General features: G+C 48.2%; 1 protein-coding gene across 3 annotated transcripts in view; it reads left to right on the top strand.

Moving 5' to 3' along the window:
- Zcchc24 (zinc finger CCHC-type containing 24) overlaps nt 1-8700 on the top strand; it is a 49738-nt gene extending 41038 nt beyond the window's left edge. The window contains exons 3-4 of one of the 3 annotated variants that reach the window (XM_048420802.3): nt 307-471; nt 4957-8700. In XM_048420802.3, the coding sequence (XP_048276759.3) occupies nt 307-471; nt 4957-5070 (279 nt within the window). In that variant the 3' untranslated portion in view covers nt 5071-8700. The other 2 variants (XM_048420801.3, XM_085687810.2) reach the window with 2 other exon arrangements.
- The last annotated feature ends 9595 nt before the right edge of the window (nt 8701-18295 follow it).

The raw sequence follows: 18295 nt of genomic DNA, 5'->3' as shown, positions 1-18295 counted from the left end.
GGGCAGCGGAGGCACTAGTTTCTGTCCTTGTGTTGTTACATCCCTGGTAGGACAAAGTACCCGTGCCCGTCCCACTGCCCCTGCAACATCTGAGATGAAAACGTAACTCCTTAGAAGCCTGCACCTCACTGTCTCTGTGCTGGCGTAAATGGGGAGCTCCGACCCCTAGGACTTGCAGGTGTGGTCTGGAAGAGACCATCTTACTTTCTAGGTTGGTGACAGGAGGGCTAGCATAGGGGACAGGATGCAGACTATGAAAACTGAAGGCCGAGGCCCCATTTATTGTATTTACTTCCTGTCCTCCAGGCACGTCCCAAAGGCGAGGGGCTGACACCATACCAAGGCAAGAAGCGCTGCTTTGGCGAGTACAAGTGTCCCAAGTGCAAGAGAAAATGGATGAGCGGGAACTCCTGGGCCAACATGGGGCAGGAGTGCATCAAGTGCCACATTAACGTGTACCCGCACAAGCAGGTGGGTGTGCAGGGCCTCTGGGCGAGGGCGGTGCGAGGAGTGGGCAGCTTGCAGTCGGTGGGGCTTAGGGGAGCGTTGGCAGGGTGTTCTCTGGGTGGGGTAGGCAGAAAGGGTAGGCTGTCTAGGACAGGGAGTAGGACAGCCCAATTTCTACAAGGTGTCCAGTGTCGGAGAGCCAAGGATCTGGGTTGCAGATCTGAGGGACTTACATAAGGTCTTGTGATCCAGGCAGAGAGGGTCAACTCACAGTCTCAGAGCCAGGGGATCCGGACACCCTGCAGTGTTCCTGTGTGTCCTAGAGTCTGGCAGGGCCGGCTACTGGTCCCCTCGTCTTGCCAGGCTATCCGTTGGTCATTGATGGCTTTCTCTGCCTTCCTCCGCCCCACATCCTACCTGGGCGTAGCCTGCTGACCTATTAGTCTGGCTCTACATAGAGGGGTCCAGTCTAGAAGAATCTTTCAGGAGCTTGAGATCCATTTTTCCCAATCAGCATCATCTAGCCAGAGTTTGTTGAGCACCTACTGTGTGCACTGGGAAGCCTGAGGAGAAAGGATTTGTACCATTTACCCCCACTCCAGACAAAGTTCTGGGCTCCTGGGCTCGCATGCATCTGTGGCTTGAGCTTTGGGAATACTGCCTCCTTGTTGTTCTGCAGGACGCAGTGGAGCCAGGGGATGGAGAAGGGCTCTTGCCCCTCCCCCAGTGCTGACCTGGGCCACCTCATTCCTCTGAGAGTCCCTGCCCCCACTACATCTGTTTCCTGTTAGGCTCGGACTGTGTCTCCCCCAGAAGAGAAGACAACCCAGCTCCCCCAGAAGAGAAGAAAATGCTAATGGGCTTTGCCTCCCTGCTGGGGGCAGGGGCCTCCCAGATCAGTCCCAGCTGCTGGGTGTTTCCTTCCACAGAGGGGAGTCATCCTGACAGCTCCCCCAAGCTCCCTGCTGGCAGCCTGCAGCTGTAGGCTGAACACCAAGGCCAAGGAGAAGAGCAGTTCAAAGGAACCCAGAGCTAGGACTGGCCAGGAGGGTCAGGCAAGAGCATTTTTCAAGGGTTCAACTGATGATCCTGCCCCTTCAAAATATTACTGATCATGTACAACATTAGTTGTGGTTTCCCATGAGCCAGGTGCCAGGTGAGCCAGGTGCCATTCTAACTGCTCTCCACTACAGCCCCACTACAGCCCCACTACACACTCTCTGTCAGATACATTGTATGGAGGAGAGTCAAGCTGAGATTAAATGATTTGCTGACGGTCCACACAGATATTAGGAAGTCTTTGTGGAACTCTGTGGTTATAGAATTCTTTAAGACTTTCTCTCTCTCTCTCTCTCTCTCACACACACACACACACACACACACACACCCCTAAACAAAGACAGTACCTGTTACTAACCTCTAGCGGAGGCTGCAGAAAGGCAAGCTGAGGTGGCTGCTCTCAGTCAAGGTATGGCATAAGTGCTGTTCAAAGCAGTTTGACTCGTGGTACCATGAACCAAGGACACACTGCAGAGGAGCAATTTCCCAGAATACCCTTCAAGCCTCTCAGCTCTCCTCATTGACTCTGCCCTTATCCCTGGAACCGCTGGATCTCTGTCAGCCCCTGCGATGACTCCCAGGAAAGCAGTGCCCAGCAGGGTGGGCAGAGCAGGGCAGGCACTATAGGAAGATGCTACTTTGGAGACAGACAGGGATCTGGAGTAGGCTAGAAGAGTACATGAGATCTGGAGCTAGTCCCAGAATGGGGACAGGCAGCATTCTCAACAGTGTGGGGCTTGACATTCCCCATTTCCTCTCTGGAGGCCTCTGGACAAGACTTTTAAATAGCTTAAGGTTTCCTCATCTGTGGTAAGCCACCACTCCCGTGGAAGCTGTGTCCTTGAGGCAGCCTGAGTTACATGGCCTGACCACACAAAGCCCAAACCAGTGGGAGTCAAGGCATTAGAGGCTGGCTCACTCCTGTCCCTCTATCCCCTACTAGAAGACTGGTTCATGGATGCTGTGGGTAGTGGAGTGTGGGCAGCAGTGGAAAATGGCTAAACATCATCTTGGGTTTGGTCTTAGGTAGGTCAGGGCTCCCATAGTCAGGCCATTCTTTGGGAGCCGAGCAAAGAGCACAGGAGGCCTTGGGTGCCTGGGACCTCCAAGATGAATGTATAAAGATCCAGATTCCAGCTCAAGATGGAGTCCTTCCTACAGAACATACAATGACCTGGGGCTATGCTCAGCCAGCAGAGACTCAGCTTCCTGACCCTGGGGGCATGCAAACTCATAAAGAGAGAGGTTAGTTCTGGCTCCCGTTCTCTGGGACATCTGGAACAGCAGGGGGATCACCCACCTCTTACTCTGATTGACCCTATGTCACTGTCCCCTTCCCATAAATATTAAAAATAAATTAAATAAACCAGCACCTTGAAGGACCATTCCTCTAGCTAGTCTTTGCCTTCGCTAGGTTTGCTGAAAACAGCTCCCTGAAAAAGCCACCCCCTTTACAGGAGGAAATGAGATGGTGTCCGAGGATGGTCAGGTGGCCAGGCCAAGGCCACAGAGCCAGTGTTTGGAGGCAGAGCTCCTCCCGTCTGGGACCTGGTCTGCAGGAAAGTCAAACTCTTTCTCCTTTCCCCTGCTGGGATAGAATAGGAGGGATGAGGCCAGTGCTCTGGAAGGCCTTTAGTTCCAAGGCCTGGCTCCCTTCCTTCCAGTCCTTTCCTTTGTAGCTAAAGCTTAAAAAAACTGAGTTTATATGACACCCACTTCTGGGGCAGCTAAAAAGTAGAATCCTGCCCACCTACAGCCTAAACCCTCAGCTTACAGAACCATCTGCTCCATTTGCCCAACTGCTTTGAGTGTCAGCTTGGACATAACAGAAACAGAAAAACAGCCTGCTACTGCTGAGGACAGTCTACCCAGCTGGGCATGTCACTGGGATCCAAGGGTCTTCGCCTCATACCCAATGTCAGTCTATAGTTTCTGCTCCCCTCTTTTTGCCAGCTTCCTCTGAGCCCCCAAGTCTGTGCAGAGAATCCTTCTGCAGACAGGTGTCATTCTGGGGGTGGAAGAACGGAGTCGTTGTTGCTGAATGAAATGCTGTCCACTTCGGAGCTGTTCCTCATGGTCTCGGCAGTGTTTACAGGACTTTGCTGACTGTTGTGGGGAGGGTAAGGAGGGAGAGCAGGCAGGGAAACCCAAAACTTTCTGAAGTCCAAAAACCTTAAGGGTTGGTGAGATGCCTCCGGGGGAAGGGTCTTGCCACCAAGTGTGATGATCTGAGTTCAGTCCCTAGGACCCACATGGTGGAGGAAGAGGACTGACTTCTACAAGTTGTCCTTTGACCTCCACACTCCGGCTGTGGCACACATGCACTCGTGTGAACACACAGACACACAGACACACACACACACACACACACTTAACACATACACAAGTAAATGAATGTAATTTTGAGAAAGGTACTTGTGTGTGCCTAATGCAGCTCAGGTTACCAACAGCTAGGCTCTCTCAGGGTCCTTCCAAACTTTGCCAATAAGCACTGTAACGGCCTGCTTTACAGACGGGAAGGAGCTGCACCAGTGGCACAACAGGCTTGGCAAGTTCCTTTCTCTAGGCCTCAGTTTCCCCATTAGAAAACAATGAGGCAGCTGGACATGCCTTTAATCCCAGTACTCAGGAGGCAGAGACAGGTGGATCTCTGTGAGTTCACAGCCAGCCTGGTCTACAGGATGAGTTCCAGGACAGCTAGGACTGTTTCACAGAGAAACCCTGTCTCGAAAGAAAGTAGAAAAGAAAAGAAAAGAAAGAAGGAGGGAGGGAAGAAGGAGGGAGGGAGGGAGGGAGGAAGGAAAAAAGAAAGAAAGAAAGAAAGAAAGAAAGAAAGAAAGGGAGGGAGGGAGGGAGGGAGGGAGGGAGGGAGGGAGGGAGGGAGGAAGGAAGGAAGGAAGGAAGGAAGGAAGAAAGGAAGGAAGGAAGGAAGGAAGGAAGGAAGGAAGAAAATGAGTCAGACACTGGGACAGGAGCTAGGCTTGGGTTGGCCCCAGACCCCAGACTGGCTTTATGGAACTAAGAGCTGTTGCCCCTTGGGCTGAAGTGTTGTAGCTATGTTCAGAATAATTTTTTGAGTCCCAAGGCTACTGGAGTGACAAGGGGACAGATGTGAGGTGGGGTTTCCTTCACCTGAGACTCAGTTTCTCCGTCCAGCAGATGTCTTTGCATCCCTGTCCTGCATTGCTTTGGGGCTGGATTTGGGAGCTCTCTGAACTTCATTCAGGAGACAGTTGCCAAGAGAGGACTGCAGATCAAGTAACTTATCTGCCCATGGTTCTGGGTCTAAGACCCCTGCCTTGCCTCTAGTCAGCCCAGAAATTTTACCTCAGCCTCCTGGACACGTGTCTGCAAATGGGCAGAAGGTGGGGTACCAAAGCGTTGGCTGAGCTACCTCCGTAACTGCGAGTCCTCTCCCTCCTCCCCTCGGCCTCTTCCTTCTCTTTGCAGAGACCCCTGGAGAAACCTGACGGCCTGGATGTGTCTGACCAGAGCAAGGAGCACCCACAGCACCTCTGTGAAAAGTGCAAGGTTCTGGGCTACTACTGTCGTCGTGTGCAGTGACCTTGGCTGTCACTGCAGCACCCCTCAGCTACCACCTCCCTGTGCTGCCCAAAGGGCTGAATGTCCCTATACTTGAGGACCTCACAGGCCTGTGGGCTTACGCAGAGGAGGCTCATGTCCTCCTCTCACGTGCTAACTGTGTGGCTGACTTGCTCTCGCCAGGGTGCAGAGACAGGAGGATCAGGGACTCTTCACCATAGGCCTGGACTCTGTAGAGGGACAGTGGCCTGCAGAAGTCTTGGCATTCCCACAGGCTCTCTTCCCGAGTGTCTTTGGGACTGAGTGGCTTTGTATCTGCCACAAGTACACTAGTGAACTGTGAATCCTGAGGCCTGTGGGAAGTCTTCCCTCCAAGACCAGCCAGGTCCTATCCTACCCAGAACCTTGCAGCTTGCCTCCTATGAAAAGCCACTCTGGGGAATTCCTGTTTCATTCCTAATTTGTAGTCACAGAGGACAGTTATTTGCTCTAGCAGCTGCTGAGGAGTGGTTGTCTGTTGGGCCCACAATGAGTCCCAAATCTGGCCACCCCTGACGTCACTGCTCGGTAGCTAAATACAGCCTCCCTCTGCCAATGGAACTGGCAGGCAGGGGGACATTAAACATCCTAGGGACATCAGGCATCACCTCCCATGACCTCCCCCAGACTGTCCTGTAGACTTGGGTTCTATCGGCCGCTCTCTTTGCCTCCTTAGCCTTTCATTCATGTCAGGGATGCGCCCCACAAAAGCGGCAAGCCTGCTTCAGCACGAAGGATGCAGGTCTTGGCATTCTGGAGCTACTTTATGCCGCCTGGGACAAGGGCATCTCATCTCCAGCCTCCGTTTCCCCACTGGCTAAGTGAGAAAGTGCCACCAGAGACCCCAGTGAACTTTGGTGTTCTAGAAGAAAGCTGGTTGCCTCTGGAACACAGAGCATCACTGGGGGGATGGGAAACCCCTAGACAACCAGGTGCACTGCCTTCTAAACCTCTGCTCCTGGTAGCCACTTAGGAAGTCAGGCTGAGTGGTGCCAGGGCCTCTCCTACAGCCATCCTTGTCTGATGTTCCAATCCCCTGAGAAGACGGAAGATGATCCCCTTCCCAGGTCTCCTCAGCCCCTCACATTAGGCAAGTCTAAAATGAGCCACAGAACCTCTCCTTTGGAAACTGGGGATAGCGATTCCCTACTTTTCCAGGAAGGCAGAGAACTATCCTGGCATGTCACATGGCCTGGGAGGACCACTGTCCTGGCCAGGGTCAGCGGCGCACCCTCCCCTGTGACAAGTCACATTTCTCTTGCCTTTCTCCTCTTCACCAGCTGCCAGGACTGAGTAGCTTGACTTTGCCCCAACACTATGCCATTATGGAGAAGAAAAGAAAAAGAGTCAGACCGTGAAACAGGCCTGAAATTCAGTGTTTACACATGGTGCCCAGTTGCCCTTTGTTTTCAAATGAAGATGCTTTTTATGACTGAGGAGTCACAGTGAAGTGTTAACCTAGGGTCCAGGGAGTGAGTAGAAGAGACAGGCGGGCGTGTCTGCATCCAGATAGCTGCAGGATAGAGTTTGGGAGAACATACCCTCTGAATACTTAACAAAGGTATATCTGTGGCAGTCCAGGGCACTAGCTGCCACCCTGCTGCCTAGGAGTGGTATGCTGGGCTGCAGACTGTGAGCACCCAGCACCAAAGACTCTCCAGCCTTGCTGCCACACTAGGGCCGCCCCATGCCAAGCTTCCTGTCGCTTAGGAAAGGCTGTTTCTGTCAGTCATCCCACTGGGCCCCTAAAGAGAATGTTTACAGCAGTGGGCATTGCGCTTGTGTCCCAAATGAGGACAAGTTGGGCATGGGTGAGCTGGGGCAAGGATTCAAAGAGCCCAACAACAGAGGAAGTCGGGGTAGGCAGAAGGTGGGATAAGTGACCATTTTGGTCACTGTACTGAGTCTGTGCACAGCCAGGCCCTCTTGACTCAGGCAGCTTCTCTCTAGTCTTGCCTTGTAATAATTTGGCTGAACTTGTGATCTTTTTGAGGCAAGCAAAAGATACCACTATCTAGGCTGGGTGCTGGGAGACTTAATGCTCAGAGGGCCTGGGAGCCCAGGAGACAAGAAAGTGTGTGGTTTTACTACATTCAAAAGGGACAATCGCTTGCAGTCAGTAGATCTTAGTGATCTAGTTGTGAGAGAATGGTGTTTACCCCATATGAAGTATTCAATAGCTCTACTTGTGAATTTGTATTTATTTTGAGTTATACTTGACACAGAATTCTTTTTTTAAAAAAATGCTATGTGTGTATTTTGGGAAAAAAAATTCATAGATGTTAAAAATTCCTGCACGGTTACCAGTTTTTCTTGGGACACTGAACTTATAGCCTTTCCCCCCAAATTCTTCATTGTAACTTTTGTTTGTATATATTTGAAGGGTTTTTTTTAGAGAAAAGAAAAATAGGATTGCTTGATATTGTTGAAATTGAAAACAACAAGAAGAGGCACTTTTTAAAAATGCCAGTGCTTTTGAGAGGACAATCCATATTGAGCAGATTTCTAGATGGAGTTTTGCAAGTCTGGCCGATCTGTAAGAGAATATATAGTGAGAACTTTTCCTTTTTCTTGTTATTTTTTCTATGCTTTGGTCTGTAAAAGTAGGCAACTGAACTACATTAAGAAGGAAATATTATCTACATAGAATTATTATATGAAGTTGGTACATAATTCTAACGAGGAAAAAACTTTGTAATCCTTTAAGCTATGTTGTTTTTTTTTCTATTTTGTTTTCCTTGGATGAAAATATCAGTATTAAGCAGCCAGTATATTATTCAAGTGTTTAGACTTATTAATATGCTCTTGTCCTGTATTTATACCTTTGTGTATTTTTGAAAATATTGCTTTTTTAAGGGGAGATACCAATGGACAACTTGGTAAAAAGGGAACAGAGATCCTTTGCGCCTCTTCCTCTGAGGTTGGCAGATGGTATTGTAATCTTTTCTCCTGCACTTTTGTGTTATTATCTTGTTATTATGGTTTTATTAATTTTTTTAGGGGAAGGCAGGAAATGGGCAAGGGAAAAGGACACATCAGATGAAAGAGTCCTTTGGTCTGCTAGCCCATTGGCCTTGCCAGCAAGACCCAACCAGGTACAAGAAAACAGGAGGCAGGCTTCCTCCTTGCCTGCCTGAGCCCTGACTCCCAGCCCCATACTCTTTGAACTTGGATCTGTTCACCTGAGCCCTTACACCTGCCTTTTAGCATCTAATGGACTTGAATCTACTCTAAACAAAAGTCTAATCCAACCTCACTACATTGTAGCCAGTGCAACAACTAACGGTGATGTAAGGGGCGTTGCAGTTTCTGGGAGGTGGCAATGAGGATCATCGTTTGCTCTCATGGCCGACTTCTCTGTACCAACCCCTGCACCCCCAATAGGTGACCCTGTTCATGTTTGTATCTGTTCATGTGTGTGCATTCAGCTAAGAAGACAAACAGAACCCGTGAGCCCTGCCTGGAGGGTGCGTGGAGAAGGCTCCTGACTTCCCTGAAGGGCCGGCCTCGGGGTGGCATTCCGTTGTGTGCCTTATTCCTGAAGACTCTATATACGGCTTGCCTATGAAAATATAGCCTTTCTGTGCTGTATTAAAAGAACTTTGGAAAGAAGGAGGCTTGTGAGTTTGTTTACAAGGAGCATGGGGGAAGCTGGACATTTTCACAGATGTGGTACAAGGCAGGAGTGGGAAGAACTTTGGCGGCATTTAGTTCTCCCAAGTCTGGTCCTATTGTCCTTGCCCTGCCTCCACCATTGGCCTGTGTCCTTCGTCCCTTTACCCTCAAGTGACTGCTCTTTCTAAAGTGAGGGCTCTCCCCAAGCGGGGCCCCAACTGGGTGAGATTGTCAGTAGATTAAGTCACACATTAACTCAGATGGACTCCCACTCCTGGGTAACCATATATAGGAGTAACTTAGTCTCAGAGAGTTCAGCCCTGGGCTCTGATGTGGCTGCACATGTTTGAATGTGAGCCCAGGATTGGGGTCCAAGACACTGGCTATCACATGCAAGCAAGGGAAGAGGGAGTAGGGAGTTCTTTTGATCAAGGCCAGGACTGGGTAGGACTGTCACAGGTTGGCGTCTGTAGGGATAAAGCACCACCCTGAGAGGCTGCTTGCCCATGAAGTTTCTTGACCAAGCATTGGTACTTCCCTTCAGTCTTGCTGTTCACCAGTCACCTAGAGACAGCAATGTTAAGACATTGGTCTGAACGTGTCCTTGGGTTCTTAAAGACCCCTGGGTGCACTGTGTACCCCGAGCAGCACCTGGTTTGAGGAATCCCCTTATGGTCCTGGGGGCACTAAGAGTACTGTCAGTGAGGGGCTGGTGAAGAGGGGCCTTCAGTTCCTGTCCAGAGCCAGCTTACTATCCAAGGACTGCTGCCTGGTGGGCGGGGGATGGGGAGTAAAACTGGAAATCCCAGTTTTGAGTTTTAAGTTTCCAGGTTACTAAATTTAAATAAAGTCGAAGTGCATGTGTGTGGGCAAGCTCCTGCCTCCAGACCCTGGCCTCCAGATGGGGCTGAGAAAACTAAAGGGGAGGGGATGGAACCAGTAACAACAGAGATGACTAACCCCAGCAGCAAGAGCCTTGTCTGATTTGTGCTATAGGGTGAGCCCTGGAAGTCACCAAGTCTTTTTCTTCAGAGTAACATAAAGAGAATTCCTGCTTATCCTTAGGTGTGTAAATGGCAGGCAGGCTGGGGTCTGCGTGGAAGCAGTCGGTATCAGTCCAGCCAAGCAGGTGAGTGGAGGGGACCCCACACCGCAGAGTGAACAAAGGACAGAATGAATCTTGTTTTGTTTTTTTCAAGACAGGGTTTCGATGGGTAGCCCTAGCTGTCCTGGAACTAGTGTTGTAGACCAGGCTGGCCTTGAACTCACAAAAATCTGCCTGACTCTGCCTCCCAAGTGCTGGGATTGAACCCCGCAGCTAGTCACACACCAACTGGTGGGACCTCAGCTAGCACCTAGAAGGATGCCAAGCAGAGAGCACTCTGCCCTCCCCCATCACCCATCCCTCTGAGGCCCCACTCCCTCTGTATACTATACAGATAAGGCAGGCCCAGGGGAGGTGACCTCTTGGTCCCACTGCCTGCTGCTTAGCCAGCAAGACTTAGCTCACACTACATGAGTGAGTGGGAAGGAGAGTGAGCCTTGAACCCAGGATCCCTGTGCTATCTGCTCACTAGCAGCCCAGCCTGAAGCTTCCAGCCTGGCTTTCAGTTTTCTGGATTAGCCTCCTATCATTTGCCCCCCACAGTGTGTGTGTGTGTGTGTGTGTGTGTGTGTGTGTGCGCATGCACGTGCATCATATGTGCTCTTTGGGCTCCATGGAAAGAAAACAAACCCAAAGCAAACACAGGATGGATTTCGACACTTCCCGAAACTGTGGAAATCAATAATTCCCCTGGACAGGAAGGATTTCCGGTTGGACTTAATGCTCACATCCACATCCAGAGGCAGCAACCACTAAGGGGCCCAGGAGAGCAGCAGTCACCAAAGTAGGGATCTTGGAAGGATGTGAGAAACCAGCCCAGCTCTAGGAATAAGCTAGGGTGCCCAGAAAAGAAAGTCTTTCCTGATGTCACCCACTGGGCTTATGGCAGAGGCAGAATTTGATTCTCAAATTGCCTCCTTCCTCCCAGGCTCTGACAGCTATCTGGGCTTTCTAGTCTCATATATCTTTCAAATTGTCTTGGGTGGGGGCAAAGTAGAGTGGACTATGCCAATGGGGTAGGTGGAGAAACTGAGACTGGAGGGTCCTGATGCCTACAACTGTGGTGGGGTCTCAAATTATTAATAGCTTCTTTTGAACCAGGCTAAGTACCCTAGAATTGAGTTGGATCTTCTGTAAGATTAGCAAGCAGGCAGGCCCCACTGTGTCTTGGTGTCCTGACCCCAGTTCCCTATACCTTGGAAGTACAAGGACTGGACATCCAAACAGCTACCAGCAGGCCAGGGTGCCTGAGCCTGTTCCCCTGGCAGTGAGAGAAGAGGCTGAGAGGGAGGAATGGAGTGGGCTTGCCTCTCGGGAGTCAGCTCTTCCCTCAGAGCTCTGGCCACAGCTAGGAACAGGCTGTCCTGGGCTCAGATTCCCTTAAAACTTCCTCCCTCATCTATCCTGATGCCAGAGTCCCAGGGGAGACGTTAGAGGTCTTGGTTCCCCTGCCCTACTCTCAGTCCCACCCCTCCCCCACTTGTACACGCAAGCACACAAACACACAGCAGGCCAGCTAGCTGCCTGCAGCAGAGAGCCCTTGGGGAGGTGGGGGTTGTTTCCCTGAGGGTAAGCCCCTCCTGAAGGTGGAGACTGCCAGTCTGCATGCCCAGGAAAGCCCTCTCTTTCCCCTCTTAACCAGTGTTTTCTCTCAAAAGTGAGGAAGCTTCAGAGCAGAAGGGAAGTGAACTTCCTGGGGAAGCAGCCACCACTGTTCCCACAGGCCGGAATGCCTCATCAGTAGTGGAAGATAGGAGATAGGAACAAAAGCCAGGCCTGGGCCCCGAGCCCAGCATAGTGAGAAGTCTCACCCACAGCTGAAGGAATTCTGTTTTGGGAGCTGTGATGTCATTGGGGTCATATTTACTGGATACTGGAGTGTCCTGGCTGACACAAGACAGCGCCTGGGTTTGCTTTCAAACAATCCAAAGTGTGGAGGTAGGGAACATAGAAAGGAGACTGGCAAACAGATGGCGGTGGCTCCGAGCAGGTCTGGTATCAGGTTGGTTGTGCTGTCTCTCCATCGCTCTTCCCATACCTGGGTCAGAGGTAAACTTCAAGTCAAGCCAGGAAGAATGGGTGCAAGGTGGCAGAGGGGTAGTTGGTGGGGTGTGCCAGATCCTGGGCTACCCAGTTCGTATACATCATCACTTTTGCTCCTGGTAGTAAACTGTGAGTTGGGGGTAAGAGTGAGTTGAAACCTACAGTGGGGAAGCCAAGGTTCGGAGAGGATGAGAGACTTGAGAGACTCTCAGAGTTGTTTCTCTACCTCTACTTCCAGGAAACAGCAGCTCTGCTTCCTGCAGCCTCCTTCTGACACGGCCCTGGATTTGACTGTCTGTTCCCTAGCCACCCCCCCACCCACGCTCTGTCCTGACCCCATGGCTCCCTCACACACCCTGTCCACGGGCAGGCTGACTTCCTGCATTGCTCAGGGAAGACAGAGCCTTGGATCTGTCAGCTCTCCTTGGCCCACAGGCTTTTACTCTCCCTTCGCCAGGCACACACCCTTAGTTCCATTCTGCTGCCTGTTTCCCTGTTGAGTTTTTGAAAAAAACAAAAACAAAAACAAACCCCAAAACAACACTCTTGCCCAGCAGACATTCTACTGTGCTCTTTGTCCTCCCGCCACTCCACTCACAGGCCAGGCAAGAATTCCTTCTCGCTGGGTGGTGGCTCACACCTTTAATCCCAGCCCTCGGGAGGCAGAGGCAGGCAGATCTCTGTGAGTTCAAGGCCAACCTGGTCTACAAGAGCTATTTCCAGGACAGACACCAAAGCTACAGAGAAACCCTGTCTTGAAAAACAAACAAACAAACAAACAAACAAACAAAAAAGAATTTCTTCTGCTTTGGGATTGAGTGTGTGTGGGAGGGTGAGTCGGTGGGTGGTTCCCATTTGTACAAATTAGCTGGTCTTTACTGGCCTCTGGTGGCTGAATCTGAGAGGTACAATTTCCTGCTGGCAGCAAAGCTGAATCTGTGAAAGACAAAAGGAGATTTCCTTCTCTGGCTTACAGACGCTTGTGTGTGCGCATACGCACGTGGGCTCGTAAGTGCTACCAGGTTGCCCTTGACTGGCCCTTTTGTTACTTCATTATCATCCTCAGCTGTCCTCAGCACAGAGCCTGACTTCACTTATCCAAGTGCTGGCAGTGTTCCTTTGTCCATCAGCAGAAGGTCCCAGGGGAGAGGATCTTCAGCATTCTCTTTCCCCTTAGATACTGACTTCCTTATCCAAATAACTGTGCTGTTTACATCTCGTGATTGGGTCCCAACTTGTAGGCTCAACACCAGGAAAGCCCCACAGAGATTGGATCTGGGAGTGTGGCTATGCCTTTGAAGGGACAGCTGGACTACCTGCCAGTGGGAAATGGCATGCTAGAAATCCACGGCAGGCAGTGACATCACAATTAATCATGGTATCACCTATGATTAAGCAACAAGAATGTATATGGGAAGGCCAGCTGTCTATGGCACTTTACCATATGACAGTAAGGATGACCATAAGGACTGTGATGGGCAAAATCTTTTGAGGATGCTTGATTGATTACCAAGAGAATACAAAACAGTTCACAGCATAAGTTACAGACTGAGGACCCAAAGTCTTTTCTAATGGGAAAAGACTCCTTTGCACACACTGGGATGATTTCACTAAACACGAAACAAAACCTTAATTGTTTGGGCTGCTGAACCCTCGAGGTCTTTTGAATTCACGGTCCCATCAAGATTTTCACGTGAGAGAGCATAAAGAATGGGATCCTAGGATTTGAAATGAGGACGTGAATGGATTAAAAAGAAAAAAACCCAACAACTTGAACTTTTAAATGCCTGTCTGCCCCTTACCCACTTGTGTCTGAGGAGAATTGACTGCTTTGTGTAAAAATACCATAACTGGGTCTGGAGAGATGGCTCAGTAGTTAAGAGCCATTGTTGCTCTTATAGAGGACCCAAGTTCAGTTCCCAGCACCCAGCAGGCAGCTTACAACTTTTTATAACTCTTGTTCCAGGGGACCCGACACTCTCTTCTGGCTTCTGCAGGTGCCTTCATACACATAGCCCTGACGCACCATCACATAAATCATTTTTTAAAATACCATGAAGTACACTTTGAAAGAGGACACTAAAGACCCTCCACAGAACTCATATGTAGGTCAAATGTTAGCATCTTTCAGAAGGACAGTAGGATCCCAGAGGAAGCATCTTGCATACCAAGAGAATTAGAAGACACTGCTAAGACATCTTTCTAAGAAGACTGAGTAAGAAACAATTCACATTCCATTTAATTCACACACTGAATGGTTGTTAATATGGTCACAGCCATATGTGATCATGCTCAGAGCCAATTCTTGAACATTTTCAACATTGTATAAAGAAAGCTCATAACAAGGACTGGAGATCCCTTAGCAGTTAAGAATGCTTGCTGATCTTGCAGATGACCTAGTTCAATTTCCAACACCCATGTCTGATGGTTCATGACCACATGTAACTCTAACTTCTGAGGATCTGACACCCCCTCTTTTGGTCTCCAAGGATACTTACATACCCATATGCTGTTAATTTTTGCTTTGGGAATAACTAAGTAATGCCTCCCTCACTTATAATCCCAATGACAAACCAGAACTTGATTCCACCAAAGATCCAACTGGGGGAAACAATGAGTATTAGGATCGCTTACAGGGCATGGGAGAAAAAGTATGGTCAGGAGTATGGATGACCCAAAGCGGCCACAGTGGAAGGTCTGTATATAATACAAGTTGATGACTTCCCTGTGACTTCACAGATGGAGTTTCCCAGCTTATACCCGAGTCCTTTCCTGAGACCCCCAAGGCCATGTTCAATTAGAGCAGAGCTGCAAACAACCAGTTGGGGAAAGTGGCTGAATTCTTGGGAGAGGGAGTCTCATGACCCTCCCTGTTCCCTCCTTCAATAATGGAATGTCAATAGTTGTGGGATGTTCTTCTATATATGTGTTGCTTTTATTGGTTGATGAATAAAGCTGTTTCAGCCAATGACTTAGCAGAGTAAAGTCAGGCAGGAAATCCAAATATATATATATATATATATATATATATATATAGAGAGAGAGAGAGAGAGAAGGCGGAATCAGAGAGACACCTTGTAGCTGCTGAAGGAGAAAGACGCCACCAGACCCTTACCAGTAGGCCACAGACTCATGACAAGACACAGATTAATAGAAATGGGTTAATTTAAGAAATAAGAGCTAGATAGAAACACACCCTGAGTCACTGGACAAACAGTGCAGCACTTAATATAGATTCTGTGTGATTATTTGAGTCTGGGCATCCAGGAAATGAATGAATGGTCTCCATTTACAAAATGGTGTCCAATATGGGGCAAGAATTTCCACATAAAATCTAAGAAAACTTAAATTTAAAAAAAAAAAGGGTTTCTAGACACACAAAAATGGGAGTCAATTGCAGCTTCTTGGTAGATGCATTTTTTTTTCCAGATAGGTTCTGTTTACTGGCAGAATCAAAGAGAAGGCTTCCTGACTCAGCATTAGCAGCAAAAACTGCATGGTTTCTTTAAGGCTGGCTTCCTGGTTCATGCTGGCAGCACAAATAGCTCTGATTCTTTTGAAGGTCCTGCACTTAAATGGGGTTTGTGAGTAGTGTGCTACAAGTTGATTAATGGTGGCAAAGATCCACTGTGTCCCTGGAGCTGGGGTGGTGAACATAGCTTGCAGGGGCAATGAACATACCTCTGCCGTGTTGGATGAGGCAGAGGCAACAGGCAGGGCCATGGAGTTGGTCCTAGCCATGCCTGTTTAGTAGTTTAAAAAAAGAAAAGTGCTCCTGGTCAGAAAAAAATTTAGATACACAATAGGACAGATTCAGGGGAGGGAGTGTAATATAGATGGCCAATTTAAGGCTGAGCATTCCACAGTGAAATATTCTCTGTACTTTGACTAGCTGTGAATCTGAATTGACTGACATCTGAACCATGATTAATAAAAACTCAGAGAGAGAAATTGGTGTTCAACCTGAAGATCCGAAAAGCAAAACATCCAGCCACTGGCTCTTAGCTCGACCTCAGCCTGAAATGGTTATCCTGCTTCCCAAAAATCTCAAAATGAGATTGTCTTAGAGCTATCTCCTCCTGTCTTATATTCCTCTTTAGGGCTAGGATTAAAGGCATGTACCACTGGGATTAAAACCATGTACCACCCGGTTTCTATGGCAACTAGAGATTAAAGATGTGTGTTACCATAATCTGGTTTGTAAGGCTGACCAGTGGGACTGTTTTACTCTCAGATCTTTAGGCAGTCTCTATTTATTAAAATACAATTGAAATATCATTACAGACATCCTTTATGACTGCATAAAGAAGCTTCTACCATGAGGGGTGAGGGCTGCACTAGTCCGTGGGTATAAGTGTTTAGAGGGCATCTTAATACTATGTGTCTGTGTTTTGCAAATGTTTCTTTTGTAATAAAAATTCTGTAACGTTGGCGTCTTATTCTAATATTGTATTTACACACCCATATATATGAAATTACTGTATTGTATTAATTGACTTTTCTGATGTTAATACAGCCTAGCCTCTCGAACTAAATTATGGTTTAACATTTAGTAGGCCCCAGCTGGGCTAAGTTATAGTTCAGAGGCAGAATGCTTGTATAAGGCTTTGAGTTTGATCCCCAGTGCCACCACACACACACACACACACACACACACACACACACTAAACTGAAGCAAAAGGTCTCTTGAGTGCAGGAGTTTAAAACCAGCTCAGGTAAAACCCAGTCTCAAGAAAGGAGCTCGGGTACTGCATGCTCTCCCAGAAGCCTGTGAGTCCAGGCCTTGGGCTTTATTATACCTAGGAAACATTTGCAGAAACTTCTTTTCATGAAGCAAAGCCCTGCAGAACCCAGACAAATGTTAGAGCACTGGTTCTCAACCTTCCTAATGCTGTGACCCTTTAATACAGTTCCTCATGTGGTGACCCCCCCAACCATAAAAGTATTTTCTCTGGGGGCTTGGAGAGTTGACTCAGAGGTTAAGAGCATTGCCTCATCTTCCAAAGGTTCTGAGTTCAATTTCCAGCAACCACATGGTGGCTCACAACCATCTGTAATGAGGTCTGGTGCCCTCTTCTGGCCTGCAGGCAGACACACAGACAGAATATTGTATACATAATAAATAAATAAGTAAATAAATAAATAAATGTATTTTCTTTGTACTTCATAACTATAACCTTGCCCCTGTTATGAATCGTAATGTAAATATTTGATATATGACCCCTGAGGAAGTGTCTGTTGACCCCAACGGGGTTGCAACATGCAGGTTGAGAACCACTGTGTTAGAGTCTCCCATGTACTGTGCTAGTGATGCCAGGTACAAAGTAGTAACTCCTGTTTCACACTATTTCCACACAAAGTCCTAGGACAAAGTTCACTTTATGGTGATGGAACTCAGTGGCTGCCTAGAAAGAGATATAGGGAAGACTCAGTAAAGACAGTGAGGTTTTGTGTCTTAACTGACAGCCATTAATCAGATGTGATTTTCAAAAACCATTGATGGTACAATTAAAATGAGTGAATTTTACTATATACAGATTTTACTTCAGTGAAGTCATTCTGAAAAGCTATTGTGTGTCTCAGAAAACTAATGTTTTGGGTTTTTGAAAACATAAGGTGTTTATATGATGGCATCTAGGAATCACATGTATGCATTAAGTACTGAGGGCTACTGTTGTATGCATTGGGTACTAAGAGATACTGATGTATGCATTGGGCACTCAAAGATACTGATGTATGCATTAGGTACTGAGGGCTACTGGCCAGCAACAAGCGGGGTTTTCAGTGTTACTTAAAATGGTGCTGCACAAAAAACAAACAAAAAACTCCCCCAAACCTTGTTAGGCCTCTGAGAGAACAGCAGAGGTCAATGACCTTGTCTTTGCCTTTGGGGAATGGTTTCTAGAAAATTCTTGCATGCCTGCTGTGCCCCTAGATTCCGCTGGATGGAGACACAGCACACATATCCTCAGTGAGTAGGAACCAAAAGTCCTCCCACCTTCTAACTCTGAGACCCCTCAGTAATTGACAGTAGGTAGGTCACGTCCCAAGGAGGCTGGCTTTCCTTTTAACTCGTCACTGGTACCTGGAGCACCCCAGGTCAGCAGGCAACGCCAGCGGCATCAACAGCACACCTCTGACCCGTGCTCTGGAAGGTCATCTACCCAGCATCAGTAAGGCCTGGACTTCACCATGTAGCACCAGAAAAAAATAATACATAAATTGTAAAAATGAATAAATATATAGATTTATAAATAAATAAATACTTTCAAAACACTTTATTTTTAAAGTAAATTGCTTAAAGCGGGTGGGGGATGGGTACAGGCCTTTAATCCCAGCTACTCAAGACGCTGAGGCAGAAGAATTACAAGTTCAAAGTTGGCCAGGGCTATAAAGTAACTTCAAAGCCAATATGGAAAATAAAAAGGTTGAGGTGCTGGGGGT

The sequence above is a fragment of the Myodes glareolus genome, chromosome 5 (assembly GCF_982192425.1).
Source record: "Myodes glareolus chromosome 5, mMyoGla1.1, whole genome shotgun sequence".
In the NCBI taxonomy this organism is placed as follows: Eukaryota; Metazoa; Chordata; class Mammalia; order Rodentia; family Cricetidae; genus Myodes; species Myodes glareolus.
Note: the sequence above shows the minus strand (reverse complement) of the source record. Positions and strands in the feature narration are given on the sequence as shown.